Source organism: Elephantulus edwardii, unplaced genomic scaffold (assembly GCF_000299155.1).
Source record: "Elephantulus edwardii isolate Elephantulus edwardi_28Jun2011 unplaced genomic scaffold, EleEdw1.0 scaffold00053, whole genome shotgun sequence".
In the NCBI taxonomy this organism is placed as follows: domain Eukaryota; kingdom Metazoa; phylum Chordata; class Mammalia; order Macroscelidea; family Macroscelididae; genus Elephantulus; species Elephantulus edwardii.
Window position 1 is genome coordinate 7324580 of NW_006399803.1, and position 21522 is coordinate 7346101.

The window sequence follows — 21522 nt, forward strand, 5'->3', positions numbered from 1 at the left end:
AGATAATCTTGAAATTCAGATGAAATTGATTTCAAGATCTTATCTTGGTTCCTGTGGAATTTGGCCTCAATTTGAACTTGCATATGAATAACTGATGGTCTTCCCCACAATCTGCCTCTGGCCTAGTTTTGACTGCCAATATTGAGCATCTTCAATGATTTCTTTCACAGATGTAGTCAGTCTGATTCCTATGCAGCCCAGCAGGTGAGATCCCTGTTTAAAGTTGTCATTTGTGTCTTTTTGAAAAAGTTTTTGCAATGAATAAATAATTGTAAATATAAAATTCTGTTATTCTATTTCCAGCCTCATTTCTATCACCAAGCCCATATTTTCCAACTACTATCCTGTGGCCCTCAGGCTAAACGAAAATTGTTTTTAGTCAAACATTCTTCTAAGCAGTATAGCACTGGTCTGTCCATTTACTGTACAGTGGTAACTCGTGGTTGCTGTGATGCTAAACACTGTGACACTTATGTGTCAAATGCAATAATGGTTACCCATGGTGGACAGTGTTTGGTAGAGCTCCAGATTAAAACAGGGTTGGAAGCAGAAGTGGCATCCACTTCAAAAATAGCTTACCTCTGGAAACTCTATGAATTTGGAGAAATAATGAAAGTTATATAAGTGTTCAGGTCTTTTGTTCATAGGGTTGCTATGAGTCGTCTACAACTCAACGGCACTTAACAACAGCAACATCTCTTCTTCACTGTTTCCCACTTTTGCATTTCTGTCGCCAATTATCATCAACACATCTTGATTGTATGTTCAGACATTTTCACACTGCAATATTTGGTAAAAATTCTCAATTTCTTCCTCTTTGGCTCTTGATGTAGAAGCATCTATTTGAATAATAGACATGTTAATGAGTCTTCATTGTATATGTATGGATATTATCATATAACTCACAACATTGGAAATTCAAGTAGAATATGATAAATAATACTATTCTTTAACAGTATTAATTCATAGATGTTTATATAAATACTGTTTTGAGAGTCAACTCTGTACCTGGAATATATTATATAAAACAGCAGGAAATAATGTTAATAGCTACAATAATAGTAGAGTGTTTGCCAAGCACCAAGCATTGTTCTTGATGCTTTACAAACCTTTAGTCAGCCCCACCACCATTTATGATAGGTATTAGCCCATTTTATAGTTCAGAGAATTGAAGCATTGCGTTAATTAATCGACATGGCCTAGATTACACAGCTTACTGGGACAGGTGAGACTCAAATCCACATGTGCCAGATCAAAAGACTTCATTCTTAACAACAGCCATTAAAAAAATACCTCACTTATTTAATAATGATAAAAAGAGCACTAAAAAGATGTTGGTGTTTATGCTGAAGAAGTGAGATGGCCAGTCTTGATTTTTAAAAAAACTAAAAATGATAGGATATTTATGCTTTTCTTTTTATGTTATCTCTATGTAGTTACCTTAATGCAAGAAGTGACAATATGTACAGGTGTTTCTGCCTTTGTGATGTTGAAAATAATTGTCCACTGAGATCATAGCTAGGCTTGGGCTTGCTTGGTAAGACTTTATTGGCCATGGTTGTTTGGGGTCATTATTTTAGCTCAAGCTCGAGTATAGAGTGGCTTGTCCAGGCCTATGTATGTATTCATTTATTAACTTAGGTAACTCTACCCACTGCCTTAAGCCTGAAAACTCTTAAATCTATTTTTAAAGACTATAATTAAAACTAATATATTTTAATACTAAAAACTAATTTAATATAATCACTTTTAATGTCCTTTTGGCAGGACCAGTCATAGTAGATGGATTTAGGGAAGTAGTATCAAGGATGTAAAGCTCCATTAAATGTGGTCCATTTGTCTACAGTTGGTTAAGTGTTTAGATAAGGGACTGACAGTTGTACTCACTTCATTGAAGATACCTTCTATCAAGGGTTGTTGTTTTTGTTATGTACTACCAGTGAGTCAGAACTGACCCATAGCTGACTCTCCAGTGTGCTTTCAGAGGCAGTAAATTGCTCCCTATATCAAGAGAGTCCTATATTATTATAAATGCTTGTTCCACTCTACCGTGGTGTATTTATAAACGAGGACACAATCAGTCTATCCAAGGGGTCAGCTCAGTTCTGCTAGAAACACAGTTTGAAAAATTGTGAATTAAGAGTTGTCCCTAAACATATGTGCCTTTCTGAAAAGAATGAGATTTGAAAACTTTTAAATAAATTTATGTTATATATAGTTCATATTTATATCTGTATGTGTAGTGTGTGTTTGTGTACACACACATATGAGGAAGTGCAACCAGCGTGCTCCTTAGAGGTAGGGTTGGTGAAACTTTGTGTCACATACTTCGGGCACATTTTCAAAGAGGAGCCAGTCCCTGGAAAAGAGCATCATGTTGGGAAAAAATGGAGGGTAAGAGAAGGAAAAGAAGAACCACAAACAAGATGGATTGACACAAAACAGTGAGCTCGAGTTGAGCATAGCACAGTGAGGATAATGCAGGATAGGGCAAGGTTAGGATTTGTTTTTCATAGAGTTGCTATGGGTCATTGTCAGCTAGAAGGCACCTAACAAAAGTTTCCATTTAAAAACTAGTTTGATTACACAAGTGATGGTTGTTGTTGATGCTATTGATTGCATTAGAGTCAAGCACGACTCATAGCAACCCTATGAACAGAAGGCCTGAAACCCCTCTACAACTGTCAACATTTATATCAAGGTTCATAGAATTTCCGGAGGCATGTTGTTTAGGAAGTGGATGCCACTCCTGCTTCCAAACCTGTCATAGAATGTTATTGGCCGAGTCACTTGCGATACATAGCGATCCTGTGTGCAGTAGCTTTGAACCCTTCCCTGTCCTGAGCCAGTCTCATTAATGACCATCCTAAACTCTAGATGTAACTCAATATTATAACTTTATTTTATTGTTGCGGGTTACCATTGAGTCTATTCCAACTTCTAGTGACCTCTGGTATAGATAGTAGAACTGCGCCACAAAGTTTTGAAGGTTGGAACTTTTCAGAAAGGCATGTTATATCTACATATATTATTTACTTTTTAATATTCTATGAAATGTTCCAAAAGTTTATATTCACTAGAGTACTTAAGTGGTTTGAAAGAAAAATTTCTCTGTTTTTTTATCCTAAAACTATACAGCTACAATGAATCTGTAGATGAAGGAGAAGATATATCTTAATAAAAATTAACCATCTGACTAGTGAACAAAATATATTTCTTCAGTTATCTAACATTTATAATGTGCATCTTATATGTATCACCATATACCTTCAGTGTACACATGTAGTACTTCATATGTATAATAAGGACCTTACGTAGTAGTATATTTCTATTTCTTCCTGTCTTTACATTATTATTTTCATATATTTTACTTAAACATATAATCAATCCTAAAATACATTATTTTGTTTTAATAAATTTTTTATTATCTTTTTTAAATTTTTTTATTATCTTTTAAAGAGATTTAAATATTAGGTGTAAAATCAGATTTTTACCCATATAGTAATTATCATTTTTTCCTATAATTACATATTTATATCTAGTACCATTTTTATTCTGCCTGGAGAGCATCTTTAAAGATTTCTAATAATGTGTGTCTGTGATAAATACTTCCAGATTTTTTTAATGTCAGCTTTTCTTTTCATTTTGCCATTATTTCTGTGATAACTTCACTGGGTATAGAATTCCAGGCTGATAATATTTTCTTTCAGTGCTTCAGAAACTTTACTGTACTGGATAAGAACCTTCATTCTATTGTCTTTTCACATTCATTGCCTTTAATTAGAATCCTGCTGTCATTCTTGTTCCTCTATACATAAATGTAATTTTCCTTGAAAACTTATAAAAATTTTCTCTTTGTTAACACTATTGAGCATTTTTATTATGATATCCCATTTCTTCTGGTGTTTTCTTCATGTTTCTTGTGCTAAGTAGTCACTAAGCTTCCTGGACCTATAAGTTTATAATTTTCCTCAAATTTGGAAGGTAGCCAGTTCAAATTTCTTTCTATTTTCCTCATACCCCTACTATAGAGTCCAGTAAAACCTATATTAAGCTAACTGAAGCCATCTCACAACTCACTGATAACTCTCTTCCTCTTTTGGTAATTCTTTTTTTTTCTCTGTATGTTTCATTTTAGGATTGTATTGCTGTTATCTTCATGTACACCTGTCCTTTTGTCATATCTATTCTGTCAGTACTTATCCAGTATGTTTTTCATCTAAGCTACTACATTTCTGGTCTCTAGAAATTTAGTTTGAACTGCCCCCTCCCCATGTTTTCCTTGTCTCTATTGAACTTTTTTAACATATAAAGTAGTTATAATTTTTTAGATGTCATTGTTTGTAAATTCTAACATCTTTGTCCATTCTGAGTCAGTTTTGATTAGCTGAATATTCTACATATTGTGGTGTTTAGTTTCATGCTTCCTTGTATGCCTTCTAATTTTTGTCTTATGCCAGCTTTGTGGCTTTACCCTTTTTGTTTCTGGGTATTTGTATTTTTATAAAGGACTTTAACTTTTGTTCTAGCATGTAGTTACTTGGAAGCTTTTATCACTTTCAGTGTTGCTTTAAAAAAAAAATAATAATTTGTTAGATAAGTCCAAAATAGTGCTCTCTCTTGTTGTTGCTGTTGTTGTTATGTGCCGTTGAGCCTCTTGCGACTCATAGCAACCCTATGTAAAGCAGCCCTAAACTCTGCTCTGTCCTGTGCCAGTCGCACTGTCTCTGACATTCCAATTCCGATTATCCCAGTCACTGAATCAATCCACCTCATAGAGGGACTTCCTCTCCTGTGCTGTCCCTCCACCCTCCCAAGCATGATGTCTTCTCCAAGGACCGGTCTCTCCTCACAACATGTCCAAAGTATGTTAGAGCCTCAGAATCCTTGCCTCCAAGGAGCCACCCCGCTTAACCCTTTCCAGGACGAATCTGTTTGTTTTCCTAGCAGTCCATGGTATTCTCAATACTCTTCTCCAGCACCACAGCTCAAAGGCATCAATTCTCCTTCTATCCTCCTTGGTCATTGCCCAACTCTCTGATGCATAACAAATGATTGCGAAGACCATGGCCTGTATCAGACGCACGTTAGTCTCCAGAGAGACACCATTGCTCTTCAGTACTTTGGAGAGGTGCCTAACAGCAGACTTTCCCATGGCAATGCGCCTTTTAATTTCCTGGCTGCTGGTGCCAAGACTGTTGACTACAGAGCCAAGCAAACTAAAGCTGTATACAATCTCAATCTCTTCATCATCCATCCTGATGCTGCCAATTGGTCCAGTGGTGAGAATCTTTGTCTTCTTGACATTGAGCCTCAATCCATATTGTAGGCTGCAGTCCTTGACACTGTGCAGCAGGCGCTTCAGGTCCTTCTCAGTTTCAGCAAGCAGGGTTGTGTCATCTGCATAACGCAGGTTGTTGATAAATCGTCCACCAATCTTGACCCCACACTTCTCCTCATAGAGCCCAGCCTCCCGGATAATCTGTTCTGCATATAGGTTGAAAAGGTATGGAGATAGGATGCATCCCTGGCGTATGCCTCTAGGTCTAGTTGTATTACCCAAGATTATAAGACTTTCTTGTGTTTTCTACTCAGTGCTCCTGAATTAAGAGTTTTTCTTAACCAGCTGATAGAAACAGGCACTACATGTATGTGTGCCATTTGCTGTTCTCTAAGCCTTTTAAACAGTTTTTTCTCCAGCATTAGAGTTTCATCACAATCATGAACATGTTCTAATTAATATTATGCTGAACAGTTGAGAGGAACCCTCTGTAAGTCGCTTGAGTTCTTCTCTCCTGTTTTCTGTCGAACAGAGTCTCATGTTGATCTCTTTACATTGTCAGCTCTGTTTCTTCCACTCACAGAGTCTGTTGGGCTCCATCTGGATTTGTCTTTCTGAATTGAAGCCTGGAGACTGTCTTAAAGCAGTAACTGAGCAATCAGAGCTCACATTTTGTTTCTTGTCACTAATGAATCTCTCTTCTTTATTACCTAACTTCCAGTACTCTAAAAAACATGGATATAGTTGGCTTTGTCTTTTGAATTTCTTTGTCTTTTTCCAATTGTTTCTATAAGCAGTTATTTATCTGTTGATATTCTACTTAAATAGAAGCACAAGTCCCCTGACACTAAATTTTAATGGCCAGATGACACACTCACTCCACTTTGAGGAGAGCATGGACTGTGGATTGGCATCAAGATCAGATCTCTGCTTCATCACTTCCTAGGATAACTTAACTCTTCTGTGCCTCCATTACCTCACCTGGAGGTAATAATAGCTGTGTCTCACCAGATAAAATGAGATTATGTACTGTAACATGATTCCTAGAACTTGACTGCATCTTCAGTACAGTTTAGCACTTATCATTTTACTTCAATTAATGTGAGACCTTAATAAATATTTGTTGTCTAAGTGAACATCTACTCTTGGCCTCAAGGATACCATTTATTATCACCATAGGTGCACCAGGTCATGGTATACCAGTGGGTATGCTGGGGGAGAGTTGGGAAACTCAGCCTTGTGCTGCCTGAATTACGATGCACCAGTGATACACCCTTCATTTCTTCCACCACCCTCAATCACTGTCATTTTAAGTGCTTTCAATGCCTGAGTAAACAGACCTGGGTTGTTTTGTTTTTCAGGGGAAGACAGGAAGACTCCCAGTGAATCAAATAGCCCCTCTTCATCCTCCCTCTCAGCTCTGAGTGATTCAGCCAACAGCAAAGACGACTCAGATGGCTCTCAGAAAAACAAAGGGGGGAACAACCTGCTTGTCATCTCTGTCATGCCTGGAAGTCAGTCTTCACTGAATAGTGAGGAGAAGCCAGAGAAAGGTAAGGGGAGGAGGTGAATGTGGTCTGCTCAGCCCTCCTCCCTCTAGGGTGGCCCAGCCCTGAGAATAACCACATGAAACACAGTGTTGGAAGGCAGATAGTAGGCCTAGGATACATGCCATACATATCACCTAAAATCTGAATTTCTTTTGGTTTGATTTGCATCCAGATTTGGATAGAAGAATGGAGAGGGTGACACTGAATCTGAAGCTGCACGTGTAGCTCACTTGTAAGCTCAGAGCTGCAAGGAACAGTGGCTGGAGAGTGGTAGCAAATAGGGTGGGAGGAAAGGGGATACTACCCCACTCCTGCCCTCCTGTCTCTGCCCCATGCGCCTGTACACCCAGCTTCGGTCCTTTCAGGGTTCGAATGCGTTTTTTGCAACTTTGTCTGCAAGACGAAGAACATGTTTGAGCGTCATCTGCAGATACACCTCATCACCCGGATGTTTGAGTGTGACGTGTGCCACAAGTTCATGAAGACCCCTGAACAGCTGCTGGAACATAAGAAATGCCACACTGTCCCCACCGGTGGGCTCAAGTAAGGAAAGCAAGTACAGAACCTTTTACTGCGTTGTTACTAAACACCCCTCCCCCCTTCCCTGTCCCACCCTCTCCACTGAAGTTTTTGGGGTCTTGGAGTGGGGAAGCTGGGTTTATGGGAATTTATGAATCTCTGCTGCCTATAATTGGCTGTAGATTAAAACCCAGGGGTCAACCGAAGTTTTCAGCAAGAAAATCCATTTTGCAGATATTGTGAGATTCTGTGTCTGGAAAACAACATATTGGATCAGTTTTGCCCATAAGGACAGTTATCCTACACCATTGAGTTTTGTTGAGACTTGATATGAACAATAGATTTAGGGATTATTGTCCCCAAGTATAAATCATTACACTGTCAGTGCAGTTCATCATCTCTGGTTATAGATGATTTACCATATATTTTTTTCAACAAGGATGACGGTCCACACCACCCTTAAATAGTGGACCCATGGTAGTTTAAATAGTCAAGAGGCCACATTTCTCATGCATAGATCACAAGCCTTGTATTTTCTTGCAGACATTTCTTGCACCTTCCCAGAGACTAGAATTGGGTCTTTGTTGAGCCTTCATGAGAACTGACACTGCCAGTCACACGTTATTCCTAGGTACCCAAAGACCTAAACAACCTGTAGCATCATTACCCAATATTTGCAAGAAGCCAACTGGTCCCAAGTTAAGCCAGTGAGTTGTTATCCTACATACTGTGTGTCTGGCTTAATAACAGGTGCTAAAGGGCAAGAAAGGAATAGACTCAAATTTCTATACTTAGGAAGCGTATATGTGTTAGCACGATCAGAATTCAGAGAGCCACTCCTAGACACATCTGGTCTAGGGAAGACGAAGAGGCATGCGGAGTCAGGCACAGACCACAAGATAAACGGTGCTACTCTTAGGGCACAACATAATTTTTCATTAAAATGATAATACAAATAAAAGAATTTTAGAGGTACACAGAGGGAAAAAGAAAACTTGGGTTAAAATTCCTTCATATTTTAAACTCACAGCCAGCCCGAGAGAGGAACACTCCTCCAGAGTGGGTACAGGATGCCTGACCATGGGACCGTCCTTAGAAGCATGCCCAAACAGATGTCAGGGAGCAGCATCCACTGTTGAATTCCATTTAGTTCCAGTCTTGGGGTAAACTTAGTGTGAGAAAATGTGGAGCTTATGAAGTTTGGGGTAGAGTGTTGGTTATAACTCAAAACACAATGGAAGGGAAATGTCTGACCAAACCTTATTTGGGAATGGATTTGGTTCATTTCCTCTGTCCCTTCTAAAGATTTATATGCTCTTAAAAATTAAAAAACCAACAAAAATAAAAAACAAACAACAGTCTTGCCCTTCTCACCTTAGTCAAGTTAGAGCTCCACGCCCTTCCCAGTAACCCAGTCACACCTGTTAACTTTGGGCACCTGCCGGTCGTGGCCTTGCCAGTCAGCCTTTCCTCAGGGCCCTGAGAAATCCCGAGCCTCTGAACCTGTTGGGGAGAATGCACAGTGAACTCTGATGCTTTTGTGATGCAGCCACTTCCCGTGCGGTGCTAACGGTCCCCTGTGTAATAGTTTATGTTCTAGGATGACCAAGTAGAAGAATACTTTGAAAAAATTGATAATGCCTTCTGGCTATACAGTGAGTCCTTGTTTTGTTTTTTGTTTTGTTTTGTTTTCCTTTGCCTTATCTGAGAATTAATTTGCCTGAGAGAATGCCTTTAAGATAAATCCTGGGAGTACGAAAAAGAAAGAAAAAAAAACCCTCAAACCCTTAGCACTTTGCCTGAGCAGTGAAAGAAAGATGGAGCTGTGGGTCACAGAAATGTCCTTAAAATGAAACAGACTGCAGATGTCTCAATTGCTTTTCTGTGATGGAACTGCTTGTACTCTATATCCTGTTCATAATGCAGATCAAATAAGATTATACTATTATTTTTCTTTTGCCGTAGCTCAGGACAGTGGTGAGTGTCAGACTCCTCTAGGTAAGGCCCAGCTTGGCGTAGGGGTTGTGTGTGCACCTGACCTGGGAATGGGCTTTATATTTCTCTCGTGTGCACTCTTCTGTGAGCTGAGGTTCAAAGGCTAACGGCGAGCTTGGCGCTGAGGAGGCAGTGCACGGTGCACTTGGTTGTGTTGGGCTCTGCTGAACACCTCTCCAAACCCTCAGAGGACAATTCACTTTTGGCCCCTGCCCTGTGGCTGCCAAAAGAAAAGTCTAGGCAGCTATTTTTGCATTTACATTCTTGTTGTAGAAAGAGAAAACACTACAATTAACATATAAACCACTGACTCAGACATGGTGGCTTCTGAGAGAGAAGCTCAGCAGATTTTGTAAATGGGTCCCAATCGCTCCTCCCAACCCCTCTATCCATGGCTTGGTGGCAGTGTCTCTTCTTGTAAAGGATGGAGAAACTGAGGCACAGAAAAAGCCTGGGCTTTGTCCCAGGGTGGCTAGCTGGAGCCCGATTAGGGGATGGAGCCTGGGACTAAAATCTGCCCTTGAATGTTATACCGAACTTTCTGTGGAGACGGCTCAGATTCTGAGTCAGCGTGTGCTGAGTACTCAACCAAGCACTGCAAAGACTCCCAAAGAAATGTAGGACGTGGTCCTACCCTCTGAGAATTTGAATCCAATTGAATGATGAGGATGATTATTATTATTTCTATGACACAGTAATGCCCTCGTGTCTTGAAGCTCCTTTCATCCCTGTCTCTCACCTGTAGATAGGATGGTGGGTGGGCTGCCTCCCCTAACCCCTGACATAGCCCATATCTTCCTCTGTCTGGTAGGCTGCTTCACAAGTTCGCACACACACTCACGCACAGAGAGAGACACACAGAGGCCTTCTCATCCTAACCACCTTTTAATAAGCACGATTCTGACCCCTGTGACTTTCTGTTTGCTGGAGGTAGCTCTCCCCCTATAAGCTGTTCTTTAAAACCTCTTAGCCTTTCTGCGTGTGCTTGGTGTGGTGCATGAAAAGTCGATTCTTTGTGTTGCTCCCATGTAGAGGGGAGGTCTTGAGGTTTAGACCTCTGCTCTGTCTGGTGGGGCGTGGGGAGGGTTCTGAGGGGTGGGAGGAGGGGAGGTGGAGGGGAACTGCAGCTTATTCACTCCCCATATTTTTTCTGCTCCCCCTCAAGAAGGCTTGGTGACCACTGTCCCAGCCAGCCTATCCTGCAAAGGCTGAGCATACCTTGTCCGAGCACTTTACTAGCTGGGAGAAGTCACAGGGAGCCTTTTTAGCCCCTGAGAGGCAGCAGGGCTGGGCTGGCCAGGCCTTAGCATTCGGGGGTGGAGGGGTTGGGGCGGGTGTCGGTGAGGAGGGGTAGTAGCTCGGGAGCTGCAGAGCATCCCTGCCTGAACCTTCCTTCTGTTCCTTTCCCCGGCAGGTGCCCATTCTGCATTTATTCCACCAACCGCCCTGCCGCCATGGAGTGCCACCTCAAGACCCACTACAAGATGGAGTACAAGTGCCGGATCTGCCAGACGGTGAAGGCCAACCAGTTGGAGCTGGAGACGCACACCCGGGAGCATCGCCTTGGCAACCACTACAAGTGCGACCAGTGCGGCTACCTGTCCAAGACCGCCAACAAGCTCATCGAGCACGTGCGCGTCCACACCGGGGAGCGGCCCTTCCACTGTGACCAGTGCAGCTACAGCTGCAAGCGCAAGGACAATCTCAACCTGCACAAGAAGCTGAAGCACGCCCCACGCCAGACCTTCAGCTGCGAAGAGTGCCTCTTCAAGACCACACACCCCTTCGTCTTCAGCCGCCACGTCAAGAAGCACCAGAGTGGGGACTGCCCTGAGGAGGACAAGAAGGGCCTGTGTCCAGCCCCCAAGGAGCCCGCCGGCCCCGGGGCCCCACTCCTCGTCGTAGGGAGCTCCCGGAATCTCTTGTCTCCCCTGTCCGTCATGTCTGCCTCCCAGGCTCTGCAGACCGTGGCCCTGTCGGCCGCCCACGGAAGCAGCTCAGAGCCCAACCTGGCACTCAAGGCTCTGGCCTTCAACGGCTCCCCTTTGCGCTTTGACAAGTACCGGAACTCAGATTTTGCCCATCTCATTCCCTTGACGATGTTATACCCCAAGAACCACTTGGATCTCACATTCCACCCTCCCCGACCTCAGACTGCACCTCCTAGAATCCCTTCACCCAAACACTCCTTCCTTGCCTATCTTGGACTAAGAGAAAGAGCTGAGACTGTCTGAGGGCAGCCATGCACTGTACCAAAAACAAAGACAAAAACAAATTAAAAAAAAAACACCACAGGAAAAAAAAATAAACCCACAAAACTTAAACACAACCCAGCAGGTGTATGTTGCTGCAAAATCTACAGACCCCCTGGGTCTGAACCACTTGTACTGTATATCTTTAGTAAGGAATAGAGAATTGGCTCTGTGTGTATTCCTATTGCATTGACATGAAAGCTGCTTTACTCAGTCTTCAGAGAGGTGACCTACTGCATACTTCTACCTTCAGAGGCATGCCTCCCAGCCACCCACCTCCCACTCTCACCCTTTCTCCGTACTTCTCTCCTAAAGGAATTTTGTCTTGTTCAACCCTCAAGAGAGTGTCCTTAATAGCAATCAGCACTTGTTACCTACCGGTGCATTTTGTTTTCTGTCGGGTGAATGGGGTGTGTGGGTGTTTGTGGATTCTGAAAGAGAAGGAAGGCTGTGTGTCACGTGCCATGACTTTGCCACTGTACCTTCTTGGTACTGGCTCTCCAACAGCGATGAACGTTCTCGGCCCTCCTGGGTTGTTCATCCACTCCAGTCTCTCTCCAAGCTTTCTCCACCTCTCCCTCTTGGTTTTATGGCTACAGAGTGGTAGGGCCTGGTGACAGCATGGTAGACATCCACAGTGCTGCTGGAGATTTCCAATAGGATGCTGGCAGCCTTGGGCTCCCATCATCTTTGGTTATGAAGATGTGAGAAATCAAGCACCTGACCTCGGGGGAAATATCTTGCAGCACTGCAGCTAACACCTTAAAGATGTGGGCGTCCATATGTATACAATGCGTATGGTGCACACACACAGTGTGTCATTTTGTAAGGGCAGATTTTATATATATATATATATGATGTATTAATTCAGTGGTTACCATTTGTTTGCAAAAAAAAAATTGTATGAATGAAAAAATTTTATGGTTGAGAGAAATCCAGCCAAGGAGATTAAAAGATGTTTGGATAAATTCTGAGTATAAATGCTCAGACTAAAAAAAAAAAAAAGAAAAAAAGAAAAAAAAATAGCAGTTTTGCACAGTGCTTTCGTCTTGCACTAATTTTTGTTTCTCATCTGCAAAAAAAAAAAAGTTAAGTAAAAAAGGAAGAAAAAATAAACCTTTTGTACGGAATGAGTAGACTGTATGTTTGAAAATTTAGTCACGACCTCTTTGACAACACAAAGGTGCTGTTTACTCCTACGGTTCAGTCTGTGCCCCTGAGAAGTTCCCATTGTGTTTGCAGATCCTCTGGCGGTATCGGTCCCCTCCCCCTTATTAGTAATTCCATATTCCATTGTGTTCACGCCTGGTAGATGTAACCTGCTAGGAGGCTAACTTTATACTTTATTTAAATCTCTTATTTTGTGGTCATTAAAATGGCACTTTATTGCAGCAGGAAGCAGATGTGGATCAGCTGTGTGGCCCTTTGCAAAGCTTCAAAGGCACTGGGTGATTTAAAAAACAAAAGAAAAAAAATCTGGGGCTGAATACATTGATTGCTTTGTATTTTTAAGATGACAGAATTTCCGGTGTGGAACAGGCTGAAAGAGCAAGAAGCAATGTGCTTTGTATAATAATGGGAAGTTTGGAATATAAAAGTTTATATATTATTTATCTATTGAAGAACTGGTGTGTATAGGAAGAACACTTTCTTACTGTGTTGCTATTTCCCATCATGTGTTATCTTAGACCCCCCCCTTTTTTATCTGTCCCACCGAGGAAAAATAAAAGTGTCCCCATTTTCTTTCCTTAGGTTGCATCACTGCAAGAGTCCTCTAATTTACTGCAGTTCCCCCAGAAGCCAGAGACTGTACTGTCTGTCACACCTTTGTCTCTCCTCTCTGCGCCCAACCCCTGCCCCCAGACCTAGCAGGTGTACAACACTCCCTCTGCCAGTTCCCTTGCCTCTGAAGGAGGCCTGCTCAGTGCCCTGGCAATCCTGTTTACACTAAGAAGATGTCCCCTGGGGTCCGGGACACCCAGCCAGCTAGAACAGGAAACTCTGCTGTCTAGAGTGATTTTCCAGTGGGGACGTTTGTTCTGGGCCATGTCTGGAGTGCTGTTCGATCAACCCCTTGTCAGCATCTCACTAAAAGACACTATAGACAGTTACGGACAATACACTCCAAGAATGCTGGACCCATGGGTGGGCTGGGTTTTTAAAAATAATGTCTTTATCCCCATATAATGGAGAATGTGCCACTTGGCTAATAATGTGCTTTCAAAATGACAAGTTCAGTGATGATGGGAAAAAGGGTCATGGAGATCCAACAGAGGCTGGCAGAACAGACAAATCCTGCTTAAGCACCAGCAGGTTAAGAACCTGGCAAGGTGGCCCCGATGGTCAGGATGTAGGCTTTCCAAGCATGCCACACTTGTGCAATATGAGGTCCTAGGTGGAGACTCTGCGGGAGGGGTGACAGAAGGAGACGTCTACTGCTCAAATGCCATGCATTTCACTGCTTGCCACTGAACTTGTATTTGAATGACTTTGTCATGCTTAATGTAATTGGGCAACTTTTTTAGCACTTTGGAAAGAGTCATCAATCTTTCTGGTAAATTATAAAAAAAAAGTTTTCTGAGTGAGAAAAGGTGTGTTTGGAGTTTGTTTGACTTTTTATATTATTATTATTGTTATTAATAAAGAAAAATATTCCGCATTTTTCAGACTCCATCTAGATAAATCTGTACCCCTGAATTTGGTTTGCAGTTTGATACTCAGGGAAGGATGTATTCCATAGATAATCCTTTCCGTGTAAAACACTAACGTCTTTTGAGAAATTCACCTGCCGACTAATTCCCAATTCTGTTTTCACTATGCATTCTTCAATGAAAGCTAGCTTATTTTTCCATATAGTAGTACAGTTAGAGTTTGCAGCACTTTCTTCTGTCCTTTTTTAATCCCGCATATTACATTCAGATGATCATACTGTCAAGGTTTGTGTACATTACTGAGAATTTGTATTGTATAAAGCTTTTTGCATTACAAGGCTGTACAGGGTCATTTTGACAGTAACTGGTATATTCCTTTGCATCTTATGTTGCATTGCCAATTTCTAGTGTATCCAGTTTGGAAGTATATAATATACTCTAATTAAAAAAAAAAAAAGAAAAAAGGTTGGCTATATTCTTGTTTCTTTTTCTTTTTTGGTTGCCATCCTTGATCATTAGTTAGTCTCAGGGTTTTATTTGTCTTGCTTGCAGTTTTGTTTCTTTCTTTCTCGATGTATTTTAAACACATTCACTCATTATCTTAAATTGAAACTGACTCATAGCTGACCCTCTAGCAGGTTTACAGAGGCTGTATGGAAGGAGATTGCCCCTCTATCTCCCCTGGAGCAACCGGTGGAGTCTAACCACCAGGAATGTACCATCTGAGCTCTGTATTTTAATAGGTTGAGAAAATACATATCACCAGTTATAACAGTGCTGCGTGGTGTTAACAATGTTTCAAGCTCAACTGCTAATGGAAAGGTGGGAGGTTCTGTTCCTCCCAGAGGTGCCCTGGAAAAAGCTGGTGATCTATTTACTAAAAACCTGCCACTGAAGGCTCTGTTATTGTGTACCATTGAGGAGGAACCCGTCCATAGCTGGCCCTCCAGTGGGTTTTCAGAGGCAGTAAACTGCACATGAGGTTGCCCATCTTTCTCTTGCAAAGAAGCTGGTGAATTCGAACCACACACCTTTGTGTAGATAGTGCGATTCCTTACCACTAAGCCGCAAGAGCTCCCTAAGTGAAAGCCCTTATTGGCTGCAGTTGTGTGTCGGTGAGTTGGAGCCAACCCATAGCTGACCCTCTAGTGGGTCGCAAAGAAGACTGTCCATTCCTCTCCTGCAGAGCAGCTGGGGAATTTGAGCCATGTGCTTTTAGGCTTGCAGCGCAGCTTCTACCATTAGGCCACTAGAGTGTCTTAAGGTTCCCAGATAAGGCTTAGACAATTAAACAGAAAACCCTAGAGACCATAATTCCACTCTGACACATGTGGAGTCCTAAACAAATCAACTTGACTACAACTGTTTCAGTTTAGATGTTGTTATGTGCCTTTGAGTCAGCGTTGACTCATAGCTGACCCTCTAGTGAGTTTTCAGAGGCTATAAATGGCACAGATTATTGCCCCTCTTTCTCCTGCAGAGCAGCTGATGGATGGAATCACATGCCTTTGGGTTGGCAGCTCCACTCTTACCACTAGATCCCTTCTGGTTTAGATATCACTGTTAAACAAGTGCAAATTCTAAGCAGGCATGGCTATAATGCAAATAGTGATCATATAAGTCATTAATAGCCATTAAGGTTGAGAGCATATCCATCATTCAATACAACTGCAGGCCAACTCCTTCCTGAAATCATTTAGGGACACTTAAAAGTCACTACACTCCCCCATGCGACATCATTTTATTGACCCCATAATCAAAGGGGGAGGGTGACTGAATCCATTTATCTTTGGGAAGTTGGGCAATGATGAGATTTTAATGAGGAGGGGAGTGGTTTACTTTGTAAGTTAAATAGAGTAAAGGAAAGTCATGGCTCAGCATTTGAGGGAAGAGGGAGGGGAGAAGGGAGATAAAAAGGACACTCAGTAGTTAAAACAGCATTTTAAGAAATTCTTTTAAAACTTGGTGTTCATTTGGGATTTCTCCTCACAAGACTGTGATGGCTAATAAAATACACACATAAGGCAATAGAAAAGAAAGCTTTTGCCTGGTTCACAACCTGTGTGCTTAGGAAGGACTGTAATGTCCTTTGCTTTATTTCATGAAATGGTGAACTGCTTCACTCTTAATATTAAAAAGGATTTCATTTAAAATGAGATCATATAGGAGAAACTACTTTGGAAATGATCAACAGGTTATCAAACAGTATGCCTCCTTTCCCAACCTACCCCTCAGCTTCCTTTCCCCCCCCTCTAACAGCTATTTTGTAGATGATTGAATCAAGTTCTTTTACTTGCTAGAAATACCAATTTTGTCTGGGGATTGCTGGTATTTATTGTAACTATTAAAAGAAATCAGACTTCTTTGATTTTTGTTACTGCTACAAAAAGTGTTGCCTTTTAATTTTGTTTACACGTTTGGTTTGGGTTTTTGTTGGTTTTGTTTTATTTCCTTCCCCGGAGACTCTGCATCTACCTACCATTTTCTCTGGGGTTGAAACTAGCCAGAAACAGAAAATGGTTTTCCTCTGAAATGGGCTTACAGTGACTCTGAGGAATTACCTGAGATGGGGACCATCATTTATGTAGAGAACCTGCATGGGGAATGGGCTTCTGCAAGGTGATAATGCAGACCTTGTTTGAAATTTAATCCAAGGTCATAGATAGTTCTTCTTGTGCCATGTTGTATACACATATTTTTTAAATTTTTTTTGTTTTGCATATATTAATTTATTTACATTTTGTTTCATTCATGTACATTGCGTTTGAGTGAGTTTTCCCCCGCCTCCTTCCACTCACCAAACCTTGCAACCCCTTCATTTCCTCCCTTACCCACCCTCAGTCTCCTGACCCCTTCCCTTCCTTCCCTCTTTGGATAGCCATACGCATCTTACTGGTTACCCTACTTTTACAACAATGGTCTTATGTAATTTGGCCTTACATACTTGAGTTAGTTCACTCAGCATAATACCCTCTAGCCTTTCCCATGCTATATAGTATTTTTTAAAATCATTGCTCCTGACTGCTTCATAGTATTCCGTAGTGTGAATGCATACATATACTTTAAGCTAGACTCACCAGTTTGTTGTCTGTATTATACCTGTTACTAATTGACTCCTTTTCATGCCGTCAGCAAGCTCTGCCTGGCTACTTCCCTGAGCAGCAGAGCTAGACAAGCTTGATTTCCTATCACACGATCAGAGCAACATAGAAGACCTCTTACCTACCCAAGGTCACATGGGGCTTGGGGGAAAATGGAAAAGGAAGGTGCATCTCATTAGCTGTAGAAATAGAAATCAACCCTTGGGGAGGAAAATCAACCAAAAGGAACACTGTGCATGTCAGAGGGACAACAGTTAAGTGATTTCACACATGTTTGTAGACAACAGAAAAAGTAAACCCTTCCCCAAAGCTGCTCAGAAACTGTGGGCAAAATCATAGGCTCCAACAGGTACCTTTGGGAACTCCAGCTCCATTCTAAAGAGCCATCAATCACAAATATTCACAATACCTCGATCAACATTCTTCCTTACACCACATAAAGCAAGGTTTACTTTGTGAGTAACTACAATTAACTGAGCAAACAAATATCCATGAAGCAGGCCCTGGAAGAAATGAAGAATGGTGACTCTCCCAAGAACAGAGAGGCTTGGGCTGCCCCTGTCCAAGGTCTGTGAGATCTCGGGTTGTTAATGAACACTTATGTTGTGCGAGGTAGTAAATCTTCAAGTTATAATTCTTTCTTGATAGCTGGATCTGTAAAACAGGCAAATGCAAATCCTGCTCCAATTGGTAGAAGCTGCAAAAACGAAAAGGAAACCGCTGGTGGTATCCCACTGAAATTCTTTTTTGATACAGTTAAATATTATTTAGTTCTTGGTTTTCAATAGCTTAGCCCTGGAACAGAAAATCTACCTCAATTCACACTTCAAAATTAATTACCTTAAACTGGTTCCTATAGCTGGCTTTCTGCCCTGGTTAGTGAGATAATCTGGATTGCATACAATATTTTTCCAAGCATTAGGGGCACTGCTATAGAGGCCAATTACCTGAATTTGAAGTCTAGTTTTAATACAGACTAGGACAGTGATTTTCCAGTTTGGAGGCTCATGTGTGAAGCAGCTGGATACTGGTGGGTAGATTCTCTTGTTTTAGTTGGAAGTCGGGTGTAAACTGGTAGTTTTCTATTTCATTCACAATCATGTGTGACCTGATTGGATTTACTGGATTTAGTTGACAAGCAGTTGTGGACTAGAAGCCTTTCATTTAAGTCAATCAGGACCTGTTGCGTAGGACTTTGTATTTAAAAGTACTTTGGGCTCTAAGTCTCCAGTTTGGAGGCTCATGTGTGAAGCAGTTGTATTGTGGTGGGTATGTTCTCTAAGTCATTTGGGCCCTCAGGCTTGGTGTTAATTGTGTTTGGGAAGAACATTCTTCTAAGTGGTACAGCAGTGCTCTGTTACTTTGCTGTATGGAGGTAACTTGGGGTTGCTGTGATGCTGAATGCTGTGCCACTGATATGTCAAATGCCTTAATGGTTACCCATAGTGGACAGTTTGCTGGAGTTCCCAGATTAAGATAGGCTTTGAAGTAGGGTTGGCAACCACTTCCTAAACAACATGCCTTTGGAAACTCTATGAACATGAGAGAAAAGATGACAGTTCCAGAACTGGGTTCAGATCTTTTGTTCATAAGGTCGGTATGACTCGTTCTTGACTCAATGGCACTGAACAACAGCAACAGGAGAGTGATTATAAGACTATCAAATGTGTTCTCATATATTTTGCAGCAGAAATTAGAGAATATCATGTTTGTGAAGTACAAATTCAGCGAAAAAAGAGGAAGAGCTTCAATAAGACAGATTGACACTGTAGATGCAACAATGTGCTCACATTTGTGAGTATGACCTAGGACCAGACATTGTCTCATTCTGCAATACATGGGGTTTCTGTGAGTCAGAATCGACTGGATGGTAACAAACAACATAAGCATCTTCTAAAAAAAGACAGATTGAACACATGAAAAATATCATTATCATTAACTCTGATGCCACAGTCTATAGGGAGTTGCTCTGCTCCTCCAAAGGTGGCACCTCTCTTGTGGTTCGAATCCACCTGCAGGCCCTTGGAAAAAAGATGGGCAATCTCCTGCTGTGCAATTTAGAGCCTCCCAAATGCAAATCAACACACTGTAAGTTTCTTCAGATACAATAAAGCCCCACTGTCTCTGAGTCATATACTGACCAATTGAGTTTTCTGAGGCTGTTAATCACAATAAGAGGAGACTCTCCTTGCTGTCACAGAACACCTAGTAGACTCAAATCGCCAAAGTTTGCAACTCAACACATAACATCACACCCCAAAGGCTCTTTTTATATTCCTTTTACCACTACTCATTGCCATTGAGCTAGAACCAACTCATTGCTGACTCTTCGTTAGGTTTTCAAGGCTGTAAATTGCACAAGAGAAGGCTGGCCTCATCTTTCTCCCCAGAGAGCTACCAGTGGATTCCAATTACCAGAAAGCCCTCAGGGTTGTATGCACAACATGCCCATTAGGAAGGTTAATACCAGAAAGAAAGGAAAATAATGAGTGTTGAAGAGAATGAAGAACAATTGGAGTCTTCTTCCATTGCTAGTGGGAAAGTATACTCAGTACAGTCACAGTGGAAATGTTTGTCAATGCTTTAATTAAATATAGAATTACCATATGACTCAGAAATTTAATTCTTAAGTATATACTCAAGAGATTTGATTTGTGAAAATAGGGACCGTTCTACTCTGCCCTACAGGGTCCTTCTGAGTCAGAATTGACTCAACAGAAGTGGGGTTGGTGTTTTTTTTTTTTAAATGTTTATTGCAGACTAAAACTAAAATATATATATATATATATATAAAACCAAACAAAAAATCCAAAATAAAGCCAAGGAAAAGGAAATGGGGAAAAATATGAAAACAACCCCTGCATCTATCAACTAATGGATTTAAAAAAAAAAAAAGTGGCATGTATATACTATGGAATATTACTCAGCCATAAAGAAAAATTAAGTCAAACATAGATTATATAGATAGATTATGGTAGATTATTGATTAGATTATGAAAGATTATCCTGAGTAAAATACATCTGACACCAAAAAAATACTATATGATTCCACTTTAATCATATACTTAGAAATAGCAAATACACAAAAAGTTTATTATTGGTGATCAGTGTCAGAGAAAGGAAGGATAAAATTATTCTTTAAGGGCTACTGGATTTCTGTTTAGGAGATAAAAAGGTTTGAAAGTGAATAATGGTGATGGTTGCACAACCTGGTAAATGTAATTAATGTCTGTAAAATGAGTGTAGGCAACAGAGGATGCTGTTTCTAACCTCTACTAGTTCTGCAAAGGGGAACAACAACGCATCAGCATCATAGTACAAAACCAATTCCTATAAAGTCAGACTAGGTGCCCCATGTACTGCATCTACTTCTAATCAAACACCGATATTTAATTCTTTTCTGGGTCCAAAATCAGTTTCAATGGCCACATAGATCTCACAGAGTCATATTCACAGTTATAAGATTGTTGTTGATTGCCTTCAAGTCAAGCACAACCCAAGCGACCCTGTGAACAGAAGGCTTGAAGCCCCTCTGCAACTATTGACATTTACGAAAGTTCATAGTTTCCGGAGGTATGTTGTTTAGGCAGTGGATGCCACTCCTGCTTCCAAAGTTATGAGATTAGGAAAGTACAATTCAGGTTGATAGCATGATATAATTCCTCAGTCCAGATAGCTCCTCAACTGTGCTCTCAGGACATTTAACCACATAGCTTAGATCAGGGTTACAAAATTTCCCTTATTGTTGCTTCTGTTGTTAGGTGCCATCGAATTGAATATGACTCTTAAAAACCCTATGAACAACAAATCTGAAACCTGTCCTATCCTGTGCCATCCTCACAATCTCTGACATACTCAAGCCTTTTGCTGCAGTCCTGTGTCAATCCACCTGGCTGAAGGTCTTCCTCTCCTTCACTGTCCCCCATCTTTCCAAGTATGATGTCCTTTTCCAAGAAATAGCCTTTCATAGCAACATGCCTAATGTATGTGAGATGAAGCTTCACTATCCTAGCCTCTAGGGAGCAATCTGGCTGCACATTCCCCAAAACATAGCTGTTTGGATGGTTTTTGGGTTTTGGTTTTTCATTCCATGGGATATCAGTATTCTTTCTCCAACACCACAGTTCAAATGTATCAATTCTTCTGTCATCCTTATCCATTTTCCAGCTCTCA

General features: G+C 41.1%; 1 protein-coding gene across 3 annotated transcripts in view; it reads left to right on the plus strand.

Annotated features, from left to right (window-relative positions):
• ZNF827 (zinc finger protein 827) overlaps window positions 1-12671 on the plus strand; it is a 261480-nt gene extending 248809 nt beyond the window's left edge. Inside the window, exons 11-14 of one of the 3 annotated variants that reach the window (XM_006887004.1) lie at window positions 6643-6834; window positions 7197-7374; window positions 9316-9348; window positions 10760-11616. In XM_006887004.1, the coding sequence (XP_006887066.1) occupies window positions 6643-6834; window positions 7197-7374; window positions 9316-9331 (386 nt within the window). In that variant the 3' untranslated portion in view covers window positions 9332-9348; window positions 10760-11616. Of the gene's footprint in view, window positions 1-6642; window positions 6835-7196; window positions 7384-9315; window positions 9349-10759 lie in introns of all 3 variants that reach the window. The other 2 variants (XM_006887002.1, XM_006887003.1) reach the window with 2 other exon arrangements.
• Window positions 12672-21522: the final 8851 nt, after the last annotated feature.